This window comes from Lytechinus pictus, chromosome 18 (assembly GCF_037042905.1).
Source record: "Lytechinus pictus isolate F3 Inbred chromosome 18, Lp3.0, whole genome shotgun sequence".
NCBI classification, from domain to species: Eukaryota; Metazoa; Echinodermata; class Echinoidea; order Temnopleuroida; family Toxopneustidae; genus Lytechinus; species Lytechinus pictus.
Genome location: NC_087262.1, coordinates 21145591 through 21166954, shown reverse-complemented (window position 1 = coordinate 21166954; position 21364 = coordinate 21145591). Strand labels below are relative to the sequence as shown.

General features: G+C 35.0%; 1 protein-coding gene across 1 annotated transcript in view; it reads left to right on the top strand.

Moving 5' to 3' along the window:
- LOC129281920 (cadherin-23-like) overlaps window positions 1-20891 on the top strand; it is a 39951-nt gene extending 19060 nt beyond the window's left edge. Inside the window, exons 3-13 of the mRNA XM_064112793.1 lie at window positions 4478-4555; window positions 6493-6635; window positions 7689-7745; window positions 8260-8463; window positions 9073-9180; window positions 15477-15605; window positions 17931-18009; window positions 18385-18497; window positions 18820-18999; window positions 19533-19685; window positions 20398-20891. Of these exons, the coding sequence (XP_063968863.1) occupies window positions 4478-4555; window positions 6493-6635; window positions 7689-7745; window positions 8260-8463; window positions 9073-9180; window positions 15477-15605; window positions 17931-18009; window positions 18385-18497; window positions 18820-18999; window positions 19533-19685; window positions 20398-20496 (1343 nt within the window). The 3' untranslated portion in view covers window positions 20497-20891. The remainder of the gene's footprint in view (window positions 1-4477; window positions 4556-6492; window positions 6636-7688; window positions 7746-8259; window positions 8464-9072; window positions 9181-15476; window positions 15606-17930; window positions 18010-18384; window positions 18498-18819; window positions 19000-19532; window positions 19686-20397) is intronic.
- Window positions 20892-21364: the final 473 nt, after the last annotated feature.

Sequence of the window (21364 nt, the reverse complement as noted above, 5' to 3'; positions counted from 1 at the left end):
GATGAATCAAACACCTTTAAAGGGAAAAGTGTTTACATTGAAAAGTGGAGAACAAATTACCTGACCACCATGACTATGGAGAATCAGTACCTTTCTTATTGTAATATTTCTCACTGAAATTATTGTTTATTCGTTTTTATTATTATTTTTATTTCAAACATCTGACTAAGAACCAGATTATCAGCTAATTTCTATATACTCTTAATGACAGTGATACATCTCTTAAAGCTTTGAGCCAGATATTTGCAATTGTTTTGGTGAAAACTGAGTCAAACACCATTTTGCTTTTGATTAAAAAAAATATATAACCAAGATATTTTATTTTCTTATGTATTTGGCATGATACCTTACTTTCTTTGTCATATACAAATAAAAAATGCACAGTTTGTACTTATGAATATCATTTTCCTCAATATGACCCAAGTCAGTGACAGTCCCTCAGAATAGTGAGAATTCATTCTCTGTATTGCATTTTGAAGATTCCAGTGCACTTCTGTCAATATGGATTGCTCACATTTCAAACATGAACTTTGAAAGTTATACATTTGAATGTAAATTAGTCTACAATCTATGAATGGGTACATCTTTCATGAATTTTCCGAGACCAGATACTTGATGATTATCAGATGTTCCATTTGCATTATTTGAGATGATCAAATTTTGAATAGAGATTTAAGGTCAAAGGTCATGGTTGTTTCACTTGCTTGAAAGCTAGACAGAAATAAAGAGAGTTTGAATCTGACATTTCACATCGAAACCAAATCAGGTAATCGGGGCCATGTAAGTGATATAATGGTGCAAATAGCGGAAACATCATAATTTATCTTTCTATTTCGTTGGCTGGTGGAAACGTCTTTTTCTCAGTATTCCCTAGCATGTACTAATTTCAGTACACTGTGAGAAGGTTCTTTGAGAAGAAATCTGTGCCAATTACAGAATGCAAGATATACACTCAAAGGACTATATCACTATACCCAAACTGTTTTTTAATAAAAAGTCTGGGATTAGTTTCTGCAATGGTTTAGGACGTAACCTATTGTTCCAAGAAACCATTGGGGGCATGACAGCACACTTCTCTTACCTAAAGGGGTGAGACTTTGCACCCCTCTAAGTGAGGCTCCCTACCAATATTTATAGGGAGTTGATCCGGGGATAGCATATCATAGGTTTCTTAGTAATCTAGTTAATCTAGGTCTTAATTAGTTCCTCAAGCAGATATTGTACAGGGAACTTTCTTTCTTGGGGAAATAAATTTGCTTTAATGAAAACATGAAATAAACTAAATTCAGTGCCCTTTTTTTAGTTATGTTCTAAAATAATACTTCACAAGATTGTCACATTTAATGGCTGGTTATATTCCCTTTATTTTTTTCCCTCTTTATGGTTACTTACATTGAAAGTTTGAAACATGAAAAACCTCTAATCTTATTGCAGACTGAATGTATAGGATTATTCCAAATGACCTTGGGATTAAGTACTTTGTATTAAGGAGGGATTAGCTGGATTAGATCAATGAAAGGATTGTGGTAATAGACACATACAGTTATATGTAAATTTTGTAGGCTAGAGAAGAAATGTACACTTGTAGACCAGAACTTCATATATAGGCCTATGTACTAACAAACAAAACTATTTCTTAAAATGAAAAAAATTGGTTTAAAAATTAAATTCATAATAATGTACTAAAACCACAACAAGAACCACATACTTCCAAATGATTGGGTTAAAAAAAAACCTAGTAGATTGACCATGTTTAATTAAAATGAAACTGCCGACTTTTAGGGGAAGCATGCTCACTCTTTCTTGTCCTACCACTCAACCTTCTAAAAGGCATTTGATTTGTGTGTTTGAGGAGGGGCTTTAGACAGATTAAAGGAAGCTTTAAAAGTGTTTGTTTCAAGTGCATCTCGACCACACCAAACATATAATGTCAAATAGGATTGGAATAATTGTGGGAAGGTGTTCTGTTTGTCTCGGTAAATAAAAAGGTGTTTCAGAAAAGTTTATTGGGCTGGAATCATTGAGCGCGACTTTGAGGAATATATTTTGGGGGTAAACTGCCAATTCGTCTATTGCCAACTTGTCCACTCATCACATGGTGTACCTTCATTTAGTCTGATACCATTCCGTCCATCAATATTTCGTCTAACAACCATTTGTTCCAATAATCACTTTGTCTAATCACCAGCTCGTCTGTGACCATTTTGTCTAATAACCAGTTGGTCTAATACCCATTTTCTTTTCATTCATTTTGCCAAATTGGCACTTAGTCCAATTAGACCAAATGCTATATGGACTAAATGGCTATTGGACCAACTGGTTATTAGACATAATGGTGAGTGGACGAAATGGCAATTAGACGATGTGGATAGTGGATGAATTGATGATAGACCAAATGATTGTACACGAGTTGGTAATTATGCAAATTGGCATTAGACCAATTGGAAATAAACCATTTTTTGTGCAACTATATGAGTTGATTTGATCACTTTGTACTTAAAGGGATGGTCCGGGCTGAAAGTATGAATAGCTTAATAAATAGAATAGAATTCACTGAGCAAAATGCCGAAAATTTCATCAAAATCGGATAACAAATAACAAAGTTATTGGATGTTAAAGTTTAGCAATATTTTGTGAAATAGTCGTCATGAATATTCATTAGGTGGGCTGATGATGTCACATCTCCACTTGTTCTTTTGTATTTTATTATATGAAATTAGGTTTATTCAAATTTTTTCCTCCAAGAACTAGAAAAATTGGATTGTCAACTGATTTAGTGCATTAGATATTTATTGCTGCAACTTATTTCATTATAAGGGAGACATATTATTCACACAAGTATGAAATCAAATAATGAAAAAAATATGATTTTATGTAATAACGGAAAGTGGAGATGTGATATCATCAGCCCACCTAATGAATATTCATGACAACTGTTTTCACAAAATATTGCTAAAGTTTAAACTTCAATAACTTTATTATTTGTTATCCGATTTTGATGAAATTTTCGGCATTTTGCTCAGTGAATTCTACTCTATGTATTAAGATATAAATAATTTTAGCCCGGACCATCCCTTTAAATGCCAAATGTGGTGACAATTTGAAAATGAGTTTGAACAGAATCCAATTAAATGACCACCCCAAAGAATATTTATGTATAAATGATATTCATGTTTCAGATGATTCTGGTAAAAAAATGTGCATTTGCTGAAAAGTTAGCAAAATAAGCATGGTATTCCAGCCAGATTATTGTTAGAATTGATGTAAATATATTCTGTTATGCATTCAAATTCAATGAGGAGCATTTTCTACAAATTATTGTAGCAGTTGTTTCATTGCAAAATTCTGATTCATTTACGTTCATATGTTAACCTAAGATTCTTTTTCAGCCGAAATCGCTAAAAATCACAAAGTTAAGACTGTTACTGTTCCAATATACATGTATATTAAGTCATTAAACAGGCAAAGTGAAAGAAAAGGCCTCCTCTTTTGTGTGTGTTTTCTAAAATTCTAACAAAAATGATTTTTGGAAATAATCATTGCTCCCTTTCCCACGGTGGCCATGTCCAGCGGAGCGTAGCCAAACTTGAGGATTGCACGGACCGTAAAACAAACTCAAGTGTCGTGACATTTGCAACAATGCCCTTATTACAGTTGCCTATTTTTATCTGACTTTGATTTTGTATACAACAATACAATTATGCCATTGGATTGTGCAGGGAACAACTAGACTTGCATCCCTTTATTTTTGTATAGTTTAAAAAAAAAGAAAGAGGCCTGTCTTGTGAAAAATGTTCTTTTAAAATATTTTTAGAGGGTAGAGGATTGTATTATGATCTTTGTACTGAAGTACATGTGTATTTAAAACATGATGCAAAAAGTGGCGATAATATTCAGATGTAGATATAGATAGGAATAAAAAGTGATGATTATCGTGATCCTCACAGCACAGGTATCCTCACAGCAACACAGTCAAGATTTGCTTGTGTTCATATGCAGTTTGTATCATAAAGACTTGTAATAAAAAACAAAATAAACAATTTCTATAGTAAGCATGTACTTCCAGTCAATAAAATTTAGTAATTTCAGTAGCTTTAAACTGTCATTGCAAATTTGTTGTTACAACAAGTTTCATGAGATGATGACCTCCTGGTGCTGACAGCATATATTAATTGACCTTGTTGCCAATTTCAGGAATGGAAATTACGATATTATTCTATTTTCCGAGATGGAACCGTTCAGTGTTTGTACTTAGAAGAAATTAGGAAGTGGCCTCTATTCCGTAATTGAATTTCCATTTCCTTTCTCTTTTTTTTTTGGTATCATTGTTTTTGGTAATTGCCATGATTAATATAAGAATTTTTTATGGGTATTCATATCTTATATTTGAATTTATGGCATCTCTTTGCTGACAACTTATGCACTATGGAACTGTCAGTAATTGCATATCTTTTCATCATTCTTTTTCATTTTGCAGATAGAGACAGTAATGCTGCCCCACAGTTTCTCTATGAAGGAATTCCACAAGTGAGGGTTATAGAGGGACAAAGCTCAAGTAAGTTTTGTGATAAATAATTTGTAAAAAGGGTATGAATATTTGTTTAAAAGAAATAAATAAGTACTTTGCAACAATTCTTAACATTTTACAGCTGTTTGGTGACAGGACATATATTTGCAAAATATTCTGATGCATCTACACTTAAAATGATAAGAAATGTATTTGATTATTATACTTCACTTTTCCCATTAGGCCCAAAGTGGTAACAATTAATTGTATGGAATCATATTATATTTTACTACAAGCTACTATTATTAAGGGAATGGTTTTTATATGCCTTTCTGTGAAAAGCTAGTGATGGAGACTATGTAATTGTAAGTAGCAAATCATTCCAGTATTTTGAAGATGACACATCATCATAAAAAGTAAAGGTAAAATAATATTTATGATTATATGTTCCAATATGTACACTGTTTAAAATGGATTAACAAAATATGAAATGTGCAGTATGTTTTGGGGGTACCCTAGCATAAATATGCTGATCCGAGTCTTTTCAGCAGGAATCCCTCAAACGTCTTTTCATCACTAATACATCAGTTAAATTTGTTCTACGGTGGCCATACAGCGATTAAAAAAAAAAGCTGTTTTATTCAGTTTTATTCAAACCACCTATATGTAGCTGGTAAAAAAATGTTAAAACGGCTGTTTCCGACTCGCCGTACGGCCGCCGTAGAGCAAAGGTAACTGAGGTATAATCTTCATATTTCAACAATGACAAAACAAATGTGGGAATAAAGCTGGAAATAGACGTTAGTATCATTGTTGCACAGACCTATCTGAAGGTGCCTTAGGGTGTGTTCAATGTCGGTTTCTACATTTAAAGGTCAAGTCCACCCCAGAAAAATGCTGACTTGAATCAATAGAGCAAAATCAAACAAGCACAACACTGAAAATTTCATCAAAATTGGATGTAAAATAAGAAAGTTAAGACATTTTAAAATTTTGCTTATTTTCACAAAACTGTTCTATGCAAAATTCAGTGACATGCAAATGATGTCCCTCACTCACTATTTCATTTGTTTTTTATTGTTTGAATCATACAATATTTCCATTTTTACAGATTTGACAATAATGACCAACTTGACTGAACCAAAAAATGTTAACACAATAGTAATTCCACATGTTCAGTGAGGAATAAACTTTGTTATAAAGGACAGTTTGGAGAAAATTATGTTAATTCATATTTCATGTAATTTAATACAAAAAAAGTAGTGAGTGAGTGACGTCATCTGTCCCCTCATTTTCATGCCGTCCAGGATGTACATATAACTTTTTGTAAAATGAAACAAAACTTTGTCATAACTTATTTTATATCCGATTTTGATGAAATTTTCAGTGTTTTGCTTGTTGGATATTTCTCTTTTTATTCAAATCAACTTTTTGTTGGGGTGGACTTGACCTTTAAATGGCAACATGAATCATGATTGAAAACGTGATTACAAAATGCGTAGATAATGAGAAACAAAGGATGTATTCAATGTCCTTCATTTCCAGTCGTAAAAGTAAACGTCTTTCAAATCATTATTCGGAGGAGAATTTAGACGGAGAAAAAGTTGCGTTTGTAAACGTGATCAGCTCAAATTTTACGACCTTCACCTTCGCGAGTGACATTGAACACAATTGAGTTTTGAAACGTCATTAAATTTGCTCTCACAGTGGAAACATACACAAGCAGGTGCCAGAATTGACCACATTAAAACTGAAAGCAAGAAACATGTAAAGAGGATCAACAAAATAATGACACTAAATGGTGCACCGCTGATCTTGTTTGTGTTCTGTGTTTTGTAATTGAGGTTTCAATCATGATTTATGTTGCTCTTTAAATTTGAAAAATCGAACACACCCTAAAAGTATCAAGTATGTTAGGATAAAAGGAAATCCATTCACTTATTCTACAATTTAAGAAAAAAAATTAATGTTTTTTTGTTTTATAGCAATATTGGTGCTGACCTTGAATGCTACTGACCCAGATGGTGATCAGGTGACCTTTGGCCTCTACAATGACTTTGCAAGATCTATATTTACTCTTAATGAACAGACTGGACAGTTGTATGCCGTTGAAGGGCTTGATTATGAGGTACATACAGGTTAAAGGTTAAAAGTCAGAGGTTATACATTTAGGTTCAGATTAGATTTGAAAGGTTGGTTTAAGGTTAGAGGTTGAAGATTAAACATTTAAGTTTGAGGTTAAATGTTGAGGTTAAAGTTTTAAGGTAAGTTTAGTAAAGGTTAAAGGTAAGGGGAGAAAACTTTGTATTCAAGTATTTAAATTGTACACATGCTATTATTCTATGTACCAATGTGTTTTCGATACACATAACTTAATTTCTTAGCATTTTGGACCATTTTGTTGTATATTTTAAGAGTAAATCAGCATTATTTTTGCAGTTTTGCAATGAAATGATGACTCCTATGTGGAACCTCAACGACAACTTTGTTTTATTATTTCCTCAAAATTTGATCACTTACATGTTATCACCACTTTAACCAATATCTCCAAGGAATTTGAGGATGATAGTATTAATGCACATAGACAATTCACCTTCCCTGTTAACCCCTTAAGCCCCACGAATGACGAGTTAGTCATATAGGAAAATATGCATTACACTTGAATCAACTTGTGTTATATGTGTTAAGGTAAAAATGTACCGTACCAGCTGCACAGAAACAGCATTAGCGCTACCAATGTGCTGTTAATCAGAGGCCCCTTTTACGACCAGTCATGTAACACGAAGGTTAGTGATTAATCGTAGGCCTATGCTTGTTTTCACAGTTGTACATTGTAATCAATGCAATTAATCGTAAAAATACAATTAATCGCAAAAATACAATTGCAAAAAATGCAATTAATCGTAAAAAAGTTCTACGACGATCACTAAGCTTTGTGTTATGGGACACAGTATGTCGCAGTGATGCCTAATGGTACAATAACGCGTTATTTATATCTTGGATCAACGATTGACATCACAATCCAAACGATGTGACTGGGTCCACTGTAAGTGCTCTGTTAGCGCTAACATTTCTATGTGGGCGGTACAGGTTGATTGGATTTTCTTTGACCAGTAATGCAATTTACAAAGATTAATAGAATAGACAGGAATATTAATTTTGATTTCATTATTGCCCACAGACCTTGGGATTTCAAGTCACCGTCGATGTCTTTGTAACAGATGGCATCAACGATCCTGTAAGTGTGAATCTTTATCAACCCATTGAATTTTTAATTCAGTTTGCCAGTGGGGGTAATACCTGGGTCCCGTCTTACAAAGACTTACAATTGATCCAATCAATCTCAACTGTATGGAAATCAATCCATACCATAATTTTTTATACAGGAAACTTGCACAAACAAAAAGAATCACACTGGATCTTCAAGAGAACAATTAAATGTATGATTATTTTGCACAAATTTCCCAATGGAGCCAAAGGACTCTGATCTTGGCGGAGGAAGAACACAGGAAAGAGAGATATTAAATCTTGTTTTATAAATCCTCAGTAGTGTGGGCATATTGTAATCAATGTGCTGATTACATTTAACTCACAGAAATCAAATGTACGTTTGACTCTAAAGTCACATTCAAATCTTTGTGAAACACCCCTGGTCTGCTAGTATTTAGAAGAGACATTGATTTCTACCGTGCATAATTTATTCAAATTGAAAAAAAAAATCTTGTCTACTTCATCGCTTCCATCCATTGCAGGTTCTCCAAAGTATCTATGTACGAATCGTTGATGTAAATGACAACGCCCCGCTCTTCACCAATCTGCCGAATGTTACCTTTGTCTTTGAGAATGCTACCATTGGTCATGAGCTCTTTCAAGTCATTACCACAGATGAAGATGATTTGTTTAACAGCATTGTGACTTATGACATCTCACAAGTCACCCCCAGCCAGCCGGGAGTTGTAAGTCTTTCAAACTACCCTGTAATGATTGTATTTCTGACTTTTGGATTTTACGTAGATTGTTCCCCCATTGATAGGGAGGGCATGTCCCTCATTGTAGGCCTATCAAATTCATCATGTTTTTTTTTTCTGTTTTGGGGAGGGGATAATTTTAAGAATATTCTGTTTAGCAAGTCAAGGGATGTAGGTCCTTTTCATTTATAATTAATTTTTCATTTATTACTTTTTATTAACTCTGATTTATTCCATCTAATAAAGTCAATGTGGTAAACTTCAACAAGTACAGTGTACATTAATGGCCCATTTCAGCCAACATTCTCAGACGAGTCACATTTCAGAAGAAGCAGAAGCAAAAGTTTATTGATTGGTTGGTTGATTGGTGGGAATTTTTTGCCTGATTGCTAAGAAAGCATGAATGCTTGTAAGCAAGCACCCAGAGGACCGACAGCTTAAGGTCCTCTCCGAAGGACCTGGTAATGAGGATTAATGCCTTACCAAAGGGCACTAGCGCACCAAGTGGGAATCGAACCCGAGTCACCGGAATACGAATCCCCCGCAAAATGAATTTTGTAATTTCATTAAAATGAAAATTCTTTCTCCCTTTAATAGGATCTGACAAATTACTTTGTTATTGGAGCACAAACTGGCATCATCCAGCTCGCTACAGCTCTCGACTACGAGGAAGTGACTGAATATCTTGTGACAGTGGTTGCCACGGTAAGATTTATGGTTATATTTCATTGTTTCTCTATTCAAATATGTGTATTGAAATAATTATTTGTCTGTTTGTCCCTTATATTCATTTGTTTTTCATTATTTCAATCTTGAATAGTGAAATTTATAGTTTATATCATACCTTTTAAAATTCGTTAATTTGTTTCTGCATTCTGTTTTCAAATCTGCCTTACATTGCAAGAACGACTGAACAAAAAAAATAACACTGACATTTTCTGAAGAGAAAGTGAAATCTAGAATGTATGGTAACTGCATCCTATCAAACTAGTGTTTCCATTAAAGTTAATAATAATAATAATAATAGCCAATTTTTAAAGCTAAAGTAATTTGCAACAAAGTTGGGCTTCTTTCTCTTTATAATATAAATAGATATGTTTCATTATCTTTACCTGTAATTTGGTCAAATTAATGTTCAGTAGACACTGGAAAAACCCCAACCTTTTCAGAATATCTGATTTTCTTTGCAATAGTCAGTGCGAGCTTGTTTACATTTTATATGTGACATATTGTGCTGCACTCTCTACATTATGTTTGCATAATAGTGGTTTCATCATATTGAATATATTTAAAAACAGCGCTTAGAGATGTACGCAGATGATAATACAGACATTCATGCAGCTCATTATGAATTTCTTGTAGGCCTTAAATACAAAGGTCCCTTTTCTTCCAGTCCCTTTTTTCCCCATCGCTATTCATTTCTCTATGAGCTCGTTACCTCAACATTATCAGCACTTGTCGTAGGAATAGAATATTAAATGAGGAGACGTTTTGTAAATGGTCTGTCCCACCGTCGCTCCAAACTGGTTAATTGTCAATTTATTGATTGATCCTTTTTTCTAGTAGTGGATTGACTGCTTGCATGCAGGTCTATTGCTTTCATGATTGATGTCCGGGGCCCTGTTTCAAAACACTTGTTATCAATCACAAGATACAAGCTGCGTCCAAAATAGCTCCCTTTGATTGGCTGAAATAAATTTGTCAGGGAATTTAAGTGGTTGTGTCTGATAGTAAGGTTTCAGGGAAACTGGGCTCAAATCAGTAAGGACTGTCTTAATGACTTGGACCCTATTTCAAAACATTTGTTATCAATGGCAAGATAAAAGCTGCTCCTGAAAAAGTGCATTTTGATTGGCCGAGACAAAATTTGTCAGGGAATTTAAGCAACATTGTTTCAGATAATAAGGTTTCATGGAAACTGGGCTCAAATCAGCAAGGACTTGATGACTTGGACCCTATTTCAAAACACTTTTTATCGATGACAAGTTACTCTTAGAAGGTACTTAAATGATGCAATTTGACTTGCCAAGAGCAATTTCTTTTTTTGAGAACTTGAGAACAGTTGTTAGTAAGAAAATGGAGTATTTGCATTTTTGTGAGAAAATATTCATCAGTTTTTCAGATATTTCCCAAATACATGCATGCAAATTCATTGTGTTACAGTGTATGTTCTAGAGCTTCCATTAAAATCGCAGACCACCACCTTCGCAATATTGCACAATCTTTGATATTCAATTATTCAGACAGAAACATTGGCTTGCATCTTAGGAAAAGCTTAATTATTCTCAAGGACTTCTGGTGTCTTTCTTTTCCCTCTATTTGAGTGCATTGTTCCGGTATTCCCTGGCTATTGATAGCAGAAAAGAACGCAAGATAAGAACACATTTGTAAATACACCGCTGCACCTTTATTTTACTTACAATTGTCCATTGTCACTATATTGATCACAGGATGAGAGGGATTCTTAGGACTGTTGTTGTAGATGGGCTATATTTTATTCTTATTCTTATGCTGTTTAGTTTTACGTTGTATTTCTCTAAGGGGGACCAAACATTTCCACCTATATCAATTGCTCTTGCCTTATTTTTTTAGGAAGATATAGGATAGGGGCTTTATGTTCCGGGGGGGGGGGGGGGGGGGGCAGTCAAATGTATTGCTGTACAAATGCGTGAACACATTTTTTCCAAACACCCCCTAAACAAGTTTTATATCTGTGTGCAAAATAACATCCTAAACAAGTTTTTCGCGGGCTTTATTTACACATTTTTGCCCCTTAACAAGTCGCCAGACTATGACCCCAGGAAAAAAGCTTGGGGGAAAAACATACCCCTAACACGTTTGGCTCTTTTAAAAAAAAAGAAGCTTTGGGGAAAAAAGTACCCTAAATACGTTTGACTCTGCGATTGACCATTGACCAGTCTTTCAAAACCACCCTTTTAAAAAAAAAATGTGTGTTTTTAATACCCCTAGCTAGTGCATGCGCGGCCCGCGTTTAAAACTGAAAAAAACACCCCTTTAAACACGTTTTGTGGTCGCGCATGTGTCCAGCAATATGTTTGTCTAGCCTCCCGGGTTTATGTTAGGCTAATGGGGTGTTGCAAGAAACTTACAATCAATTGCAAGGCAATTTTTGGTATCAATCATGAGTCTTGCAGTTAATTATTTTAAATTAGTGATTGATTGCTAATTAGCTCCTTGAAACAAGAAGTTTAATCTGATTTGCTACAGCTAACGTTGATCTACATGTATCAGTTGTAAAATTGCAACAGAATATTTGCAATTGATCGCAAATATTTTCTTGCAACACCCCCTTAGTGTGCAGATTTTCCTGAGTTGATAATAACCAGAGTCAAGAAAAAAAACAAGAAAGTGTTAATTTGTTGTTTCTTATTTAAAGGTATAATTTTCCTTGGATTACCTTTATAATGTACATACATGTAGCATTTTAGATTTGCTATCAGTGCTAACTACCATGGAAACCTTCATTTCAGTGGCTTTTGAGCAAGCTCACCATGATAATTACAATTTATTACAAAGTTACTGTATTAATGGTAACAAAATGTTACATGGATTGGAGTCCCAGGGTTATAGTTTATCTATTTGTGTGAATCAGTTAAACATTTGAAAAGCTTTATTTTCTCTTGTTGATGCAAGAAGACTCCTACAAGAGGATGCTGCCGCTGGGCTTGTTCAAATAGATTATTATGAGTAGATTGTGTCTCTTTGCTTGCACAGCAAATGTTGCGAAAATTGGTATCAAAAGATTTAATCTCACAATGCTTCACACTTTGTGTTGTCATACTCCCCCCTCTTCTCAAATCAAAACATCTTGAAAAAAAGGTGGAGAGGGATAAGACAGTATATAGCCTGGGGAAAATTTAGCACCTGCGATGTGTTGGATAACCCCTCCCCCCACCCTTATCAATTTATCCGCTTGGTCTACTAGCATGTGATCTACATGTAATTCTCAGATCATCTTTCCACAAATCAAAAACAAATTTCTGAAAATTGAATCCCAAATTTCCCAAAATTTAAAGGCATTTCCTGGAATCTTCAAGTTTGATTTTTTTTTAAATCACGGTGGGCATGAACTTTGGCCAAGTGAACAAAATCAAGGACTTGAAGACCTCTATTGTTCACACACCTTTTTAAAATGGGAACCAAGGAGCTAGATGAACTGGTGATAGAAAAACTAGGATTAAACCATGTGGGATGGGACCAAACAAAATTAGCCAAGTGGGTGTATATATACCAGGGCCCCATCTTACAAAGAGTTACGATTGATCCAATCAATCGTAACTCTATGGAAATCCATCAGTGTCATAATTTTTTCTTCAGAAAATTTGCAAAATGTCCTTTTTAAACAAAGGAGAACACACCATATTGTCAAGAAATCAATGAATTCATGGATATACATTCATATCTAGAATTTTTTTTTTAACAAACATGCATTTTATATGTTGACTTTGCTGGCTTTCCATAGTTGCGATTGATCAGATCAATCACAACTCTTTGTAAGACGGGCCCCAGGTGGTAATTTAGCTGTTTGTCCAAACTTCCTATTTCACCTCTTCTAATCGCAGTCGATTACACATCGCCAAATCCAACGACCATTCATTTCATGCCAGCTAATTGCCCTTATTATTAATCAACCAAATTTTTTTACCAAATTTCGAAAGGGGGTATCTTCCCTTCCTTCGTTTGGGCAATTCTGAATGACTGAGATCCCTGTGTCACACAATGGGGGCGATATCAGTTCTTGATGGGGGACGAAACCCTTTAAAAATTCAGGCTTTAGAATTAAGTTTGTCACAAATCAATAAAGGTGGCAATAAATATACCAATGGCCGGAGAAAGTAGAATTAATAAAATTGCCCTTCTCATGGCAGGCGGATCACGTCATTTGGAACTTGCACCATCAGTCATTCTAGGATTAAGTGATTTTAGTAATTTTGCTTTCTATATCAACAATGAAACTAATTTTATATAAAAATACTTATCATGATTTGTGAATGGGGGTGATTCACCGACTGCTGATATTGATTTTAACTCGCTTTCATTTGATTTTGGCTGTTAAGTGAATCATTCCAGGTCTTGGCAATTTTCCTTTCCAATGATGACCAATATGTATTTTTCTGTTTTATGTTGTTTTGGGGGCCAATAATTACAAATACATGACCAGTGATATATTTTGTTATAACCCACGTTGCATGCAAGGATGGATCCATTTATCCCATTCACGGGGTTAGTATATCTATATATAATATATTAATATATTACATTTTGAGTGATTCAATGGCAAACTTAAGATCGCAATTGTCTATGTCAATAACATGATAAATGTCCTGCACATCATTCTTACACTTTGTATGTTGCTTACAAATACACCATCAAATTTTATCCCTAACTAAATTTCTCTTTAAAGTTTAATGAATGCAAATTAATCGTATTGTGCAATAAAAGTTTGTTCTAACTCAAGGTGAATATTAGATATGTTTTACTTGTACATTATACACATGTAAAAACAAATTGTGTGAATGAAATGTAGGGACACATTCATGTTCTCTAGAGGAGACAATTTTTTTAACGAATATATGTTTTGATAATCTAACAGATTGCTTTTGTACTGTGAATGCTGTGCCTCTATAATTGATTTTTTTTTTCTTTTTTTATTTATTAACTATTGATGTAGTTAGAGTGTTTGATTTTCAAAATAACCTTCTTGGAGTTTGAAGTAAAATTATGTGTTTTAAATAATATACATGTAGAACATTTGTTTCAATCTTGACAATAATCGTGCCTTTTTATGACTTTTGATGTTCTGTAATCTAGGCCGCAAAACCCCCTGTCATGTAAATGTTGACATGCAGTTCAAAGTATTTTTCTCTCTCACTATCAAGACATCAATTTTGATTTTTTTTCTCTTAATCTGTTTATTCAAGCTTTCATGATAAAAACTATGTAGATGTATCACAATGATGCTGTAAAATATAGCATAAGTTGTCATGAAATTTCATGAATATTTTCTTTTTGTGTTTGTTTTTCATACATGTAGATGAAATTTAATCACATTTTGAAAAATCTGTTAAATTTTGGCTATTATCATTAGCTTTAACTCATGTTACAACCATCTTGATTTTTTTTTGTTCAAAGTATTAAAATTAATAGAAGGTCAAAGTTCAAGGATTGATGCCAATTTGGTCAAATTCAAAATGATATTTACCTTAAGAAAGCTGTGTACCTCTAATTTACAAATATACCAGGCTTTGAGTAATTATAGCGGGAATTATTTGTCTGAGGTTGGACTGGCATTTTACAAAAACAGTTATTTTGCCAGAACAACTGAGGATGAATAATTCCCTCTATAATTTTGAAATAAAGGCCTGGGGGCCGTTTCATAAAGCTGTTCGTAAGTTAAGAGCGACTTTAAGAACGACTGGTGATCCTTTCTTACGCGCTAAACCATCGCAAATGAATCTACTGTTTACCACAAGAAATGATCACCAGTCGTTCTTAAAGTCGCTCTTCACTTATGAACAGCTTTATGAAACGGCACCCTGGTATATTTGTTTTATATCCTACTTTTAAGATCAATAGATTTTGGTAATCTACTTCTTATACTCATAGCTCTTCCTTTTATAATTAAACCAAAGTATAGATACATGTAACATGCTGCGCTGACTGATCTACTTTTCCTGAATCCACGCACTAAGCTGAACCTGGATCAGTGCCTGCGCTGTCCCTTCATGGGACTTGCCCGGTAGAATGACCTCGCTGACCAGTGCATCCGAGATATTGCATGATCTGTGACGTCAATGATGGAATAGTGCACTATGCCATCATTGACGTCACAGAATAGTAAATTTTCTTCAGTGAGCGTTTCATTTTCCACATCATCGCAAAAAAGCGAGAATATGTTTGGTCACATGATGCTATTTAAAGCAATCAGCATACAGGATTTAATTTATGTAGGATATAATGAATTCTATGTTCTTTGACAGGATCTTGGGGTTAATACTCGTCTCTCAAGCTCTGCTACATTGACTGTCAGTGTTCTCAACATCCAAGATACTAGACCAGTCTTTATCAATATCCCATATGACGTTACCATCCCAGAGACAACACCAGTGGTAAGTCAACATCCAAGATACTAGTCCAGTCTTTATCAATACTCCATATGATGTTACTGTCCCAGAGACAAAACCAGTGGTAAGTCAGCATCCAAGATACTAGACCAATCTTTATTAATATCCCATACGATGTTACAATCCCGGAGACAACACACGTGGTAAGATACAAAAGAGGCATCAGTCATATCCTAGGGGCATGTTCCCCCTTTCATACCCCCCCCTCTCCCCGACAAAAAGTGTACTTGTAATCGCAGCCCCTTATTTGCTTCAAGTGCCCCTCCCCCTGATTTCCATTTTTGTCTCACCTGCATAGCAGAGTGAGACTATAGGCGCCGCTTTTCCGACGGCGACGGCGACGGCGGCGTCAACACCAAATCTTAACCTGAGGTTAAGTTTTTGAAATGACAGCATAACTTTGAAAGTATATGGACCTAGTTCATGAAACTTGGCCATAAGGTTAATCAAGTATTACTAAACATCCTGACTGAGTTTCATGTCACATGACCAAGGTCAAAGGTCATTTAGGGTCAATGAACTTAGACCATGTTGGGGGAATCAACATCAAAATCTTAACCTAAGGTTAAGTTTTTGAAATGTCATCATAACTTAGAAAATATATGGACCTAGTTCATGAAACTTATACATAAGGTTAATCAAGTATCACTAAACATCCTGCATGAGTTTCACGTCACATGACCAAGGTCAAAGGTCATTTAGGGTCAATGAACTTTGGCCGAATTGGGGGTATCTGTTGAATTACCATCATAACTTTGAAAGTTTATGGATCTGATTCATGAAACTTGGACATAATAGTAATCAAGTATTACTGAACATCCTGTGCAAGTTTCAGGTCACATGATCAAGGTCAAAGGTCATTTAGGGTCAATGAACTTTGGCCAAATTGGGGTATTTGTTGAATTACAGCCATAAATTTGAAAGTGTGTTGGTCTAGTTCATAAAACTTGGACATAAGAGTAATCAAGTATCACTGAACATCCTGTGCGAGTTTCAGGTCACATGATCAAGGTCATGTAAGGTCAAAGAACTTTGGCCACGTTGGGGGTATTTGTTAAAGGAGAATGAAACTCTTGGAGCAAGTTAGCTTTTGTGAAAGCAGAAAAATCAAAGAATAAGATCAACAAAAGTTTGAGTAAAATAGGACTAGCAATAAAAGAGTTATGAGCATTTGAATGTCGAGATCACTAATGCTATGGAGATCCTCCCATTGGCAATGCAACCAAGATCTGTGATGTCACACACGTACAACTCTCCCATTTGGACACTGAAAATATACCCCAAAACATTTCTTTTTGCTCATTCTAATCATATGACAAACGATTCATCAATTATATAATGTTGTGAAACCTCTGTACTTGTCATCTCATAAAGAGAACACCTCACCTTGTGATAGACTCTATAAAAGTGAGAATATAAGTGAAATAAGTACTAAAGTAATGAGGGAGTTGTACGTGTGTGATATCACAGATCTTGGTCGCATTGCCGATGGGAGGATCTACATGGCACTAGTGATCTCAATATTCAAATGCTCATAACTTTCTTATTATTCATTCAATCTTCCTCAAACTTTCAACAATGTGTTCCTTTGATTTTTCTCTTTGATATGGATTCAGCTGGTTTCAAGGGTTTCATTCTCCTTTAAATTGCCATCATATCTATATAAGTGTATTGGTCTAGTTCATAAAACGTGGAAATAAGAGTAACCAAGTATCACTGAACATCTTGTGCGAGTTATAGTAGTTTTCAAAATCAGCACTGCTGCTATATTGAATCGCGTGATGCAGGTGAGACGGCCAGAGGCATTCCACTTGTTGAAGGAAATATGTTTGTTTGTCTTGTCATATATTTTTATGTGTTTTTTGTGTTTTATGAGAGAGTGACAACTTCCATTTTTAGTTTCCAGAATTTTAAAGAACGTACCAGTCCACTTTCTGTATCCTTTCTCTCATGAAATTCATGGTCAGTCTCTGGATTTTAGCTAAGTTGGAACATATATATATTTATATATTTTACATGATTTTATCATTAATTCGCTGAATATTGGATCGCCCTAGACTGCCATGTTGTGTAGATACATGTATGTGTGATATAAAAATATTTAATATTCTTCATATTATCATTAATATTATCAAAGTTTGGCACCTCACATTTAAGTCCTCTATAAAGTCAGCGTTTTTTAAGAACTTACAAAAATAAATCCTCAAAGATATTATGAAATCCTTGTCTGATTTTGTCTTCCTATGATACAACTACATTTTTTCTTCATGCATTGAATAACATTTATGTCTTGATATTGCTTTTTTTCAGGGATCAGTGGTGCAGACTATTATAGCTCTAGACCCGGATTCAAGTGACGCAAATACTATCATATATAATCTTCTAGTCAGTAAGTACATGTATAGCAACTTTTATGACATTGTAGAAAATAACTCTATAAGTTGAAAAAAATAACCAGAATATCTTCTACGTAAAATGTTTGTGGTTCCAAAGGATCTGACTTAGGCAAAACTACATGTATATAATCCTTATTTTTCGCCTTAGGTTATATTTGTTTAATTGTCTCGTTGACTTTTATATAACAATCATTTCCTTGGTACAAATGGGACTTTGATATTTTTCTGTCAATATTTTCTGTAACTTACTGTCATAATGATTTATGATTATATTAATGATTGATGATATGCTTGAATTTAATGATGTTTTTTACACATTTTCAGAAAGAAAGAGATTAATGAAATATTGTGAATATCTTATTCCACAGGTGACAGCCAAGGTTATTTTGTGATCAACCAAACTACCGGTATCATTACCGTCAACTCTCGAATGGATAGAGACAACCCTGTCCTTCCATCGACGTACCCACTTATTGTCAGTGTAAGTGACCCACCATTTCTCATTTCACAATAGACAAAATGGCATTGAGAAAAGTTGTTCTTTCCATCTCCTTTCACACTAGACAATAATTATGTTTTGACAATGTAATATTTTTTAAGTTTGAGAGGAAAGTTTCACAATAGAATATAGTTAGGTTTTGATATTAAAGGTAATTTGAGTCAGGATCCACACATTGATGCCTTTTCTTTCCACTAAATGCACCCTACCTTTTAAAAAATGATATATCCAGAATATTTTGTATTTCTATTCCTCTGTGTGGTGGATGTTTACATATCTCATTTTTTCCTATTGTCCCATGTAGGCTGTTGAAACCAGTTCAGGAGGGGTGTCCTTCACACAGGTCAGTTTCAACGTTACCGTCTCGCCTGCAAACGATGAACCGCCATCGTTTGACGAAAATTCTTACACCGTCTCCGTCCCTGAATCGGCGTCTACTTCTTCCCAACTCCCAATCACCATAACGGTTGATGACGGAGATCTGGTGAGTGTTTCATTTGATTCACATGTCAATTCTTTTTCAAGTGGTGTAGTTGTAGTGTGATGGTCCTAATTACACTCACTTTTTAAAACAGAGCATCCGAAGTTTAAATCCCACCCTTGACCTTAATTTCCTTTAGCAAAAAAATTTATTTATATTGTACTGCACTTCAAGATGAACCGTGATTAATTCCTCACTTAGTATGAATTAAATATATGCAATATAGTTCAGTTCATTTATGTAATTAATGTCAAATACAAAGTAATTAAAACAATTGAAAGTATATGGTAAGGATGGTAATAACCACAGTGAAGCCATAGCTTGTATAAAAGAGCTGGAGGTTGTTAAAACTATACTTTATGATAGTGTTCCTTAATTTAAATAAAAATCCATTTTATTTAGATAAAGGAACATTGTCAAAAAGTATTGTTTAATGTCTCTTATTTGTTTCTTTTTCAGATCACCTTTATGTTCCTTTATTTTAGATAAAAATCCATGTTACCACTGCTAATGTCTCTTGCTTGTTTCTCTCACAGATTACCGATAGCACGATAACAGTCTCTCTGCAAAATGGCAACTCCGTTCCGTTCAGAATTTCACCAACCCAGGTCTTTGGCAGTGGAGTGATTGATATATTCGTCACTCAGCCGCTTGACTTTGATGATGGCACCAGACAATATACCTTACAGGTAATAATCCAATCTGGATAATTGATTGATTAATTAAAGCCTTCATTGGTCTTTTCTTATTTCCACAAATTGGCAACATCAGTATTGGACCTCTAGGAAGAACAGAGCCATTATATTAATGGATCTGAATAGAGTGATCTATCCGCATCTTTTAAGTGTTTATATATTTAATCTTAATATTTTGTACAATGTATTTTGTTGTGATTTTTATACGGTAAATAAAACCAAACCAAACCAGTATTTTCTTTTATTTTTGTTTATTTACTCCACCTCTTGATTTTGATGATTGCACCTGAGATTAAAACCTACAGGTATTAATCCAATAGACAAGGGCCCCGTTGCATAAAAGTTACTATTATGGTAACTTTGCCATCCAATAGTAACTAACATGATAACAATGCTCATCAGCCAATCAAAATTGAGGATTTCATGAAAGTTAACATTGCATGGCAAAGTTACCATATTAGTAACTTTTATGCAACGGGGCCGCCCAGTACGTAGTTCCATTCTGAGCATGATAGGATCAGAAAAGGGTCATTTGAACTCAAATGGTGGTTTCATATTCAATGAGATACATGTATTCACCAACTATGATGTCTTGATTATTCATTTTATTGTGTTGAATTATGCTTCGGATCAGTTTGATCACCAATGTCTATTGTTACTTATCTATCAAGACTTTAAATTTTCTTTTTTCTCCATGCTCGTACAGCTTTCAGCAGTTGATGAGAGCGGCCAGGACTTGGCTCCTGTGACGGTGATTGTTACAGATGTGAACGATAACAACCCTGAATTCACCAATCGTAAGTAGAAAAGTATTTGTTTAATTTGAAAGTTTCAAGCAATTTTGGATTTGCATTCAAGAGGTAAGCATCTACTAGTCCACTGTGTTAAACAAAGTCGAGATATGTGGTCTGAATACGCTGGCTAAAATGATTTGGTGTACTAAATTAAACGGCAAGTTTTGTATGTCAAGCCCTCAGACTTCGCCGTATCTGCTCCGAGGACCCTGATTTTTCCTTCCATGCCAGGAATCTGCAGAAACATCTCTGTGCTAGGGGCCACGGGGCCAGGGCAGTCCAACTGGCAATTAACAAAGTTCGTTCTCTCCCCAGATCTGAAGTTCTCAAACCAAAAAGTGACAAGGAGACCACCGACAGAATACCGCTTGTGACCACCTTCCATCCCAATCTACCCCCTCTCCGCAAAATCCTGTTTGATAACCACCACATTTTACACACTTCTGATCGTCTCCAACAGGCCGTTCCCGATACTCCCCTTCTAGCATACCGACGCCCACCGAATCTCAGGGACCTCATTGTTCGTGCTGAAGTGCCCTCCCTCACTAACCATTCTTCTCCCATACAGCATGGCACCTTCAAATGCACCAGCAACAGGTGCATCATATGTGAAATACACCTTCACGAGGGCGATACTTTCACCAGCAACTCTACCAGCCTGTCTCACCAGATCAAGGGCAACATCACATGCACTACCACTAATGTTGTATATCTCATCACTTGCAGAGTTTGTAGGGTACAATACATAGGGGAAACCAAGACCACACTCAAGAAACGATTCTACGGGCACAGATCCACCGTCAACACAGCAAAGCTGGACACTCCAGTTGGCCGCCATTTTAACCTCCCCAACCACTCCATCACTGACATGATGCTACA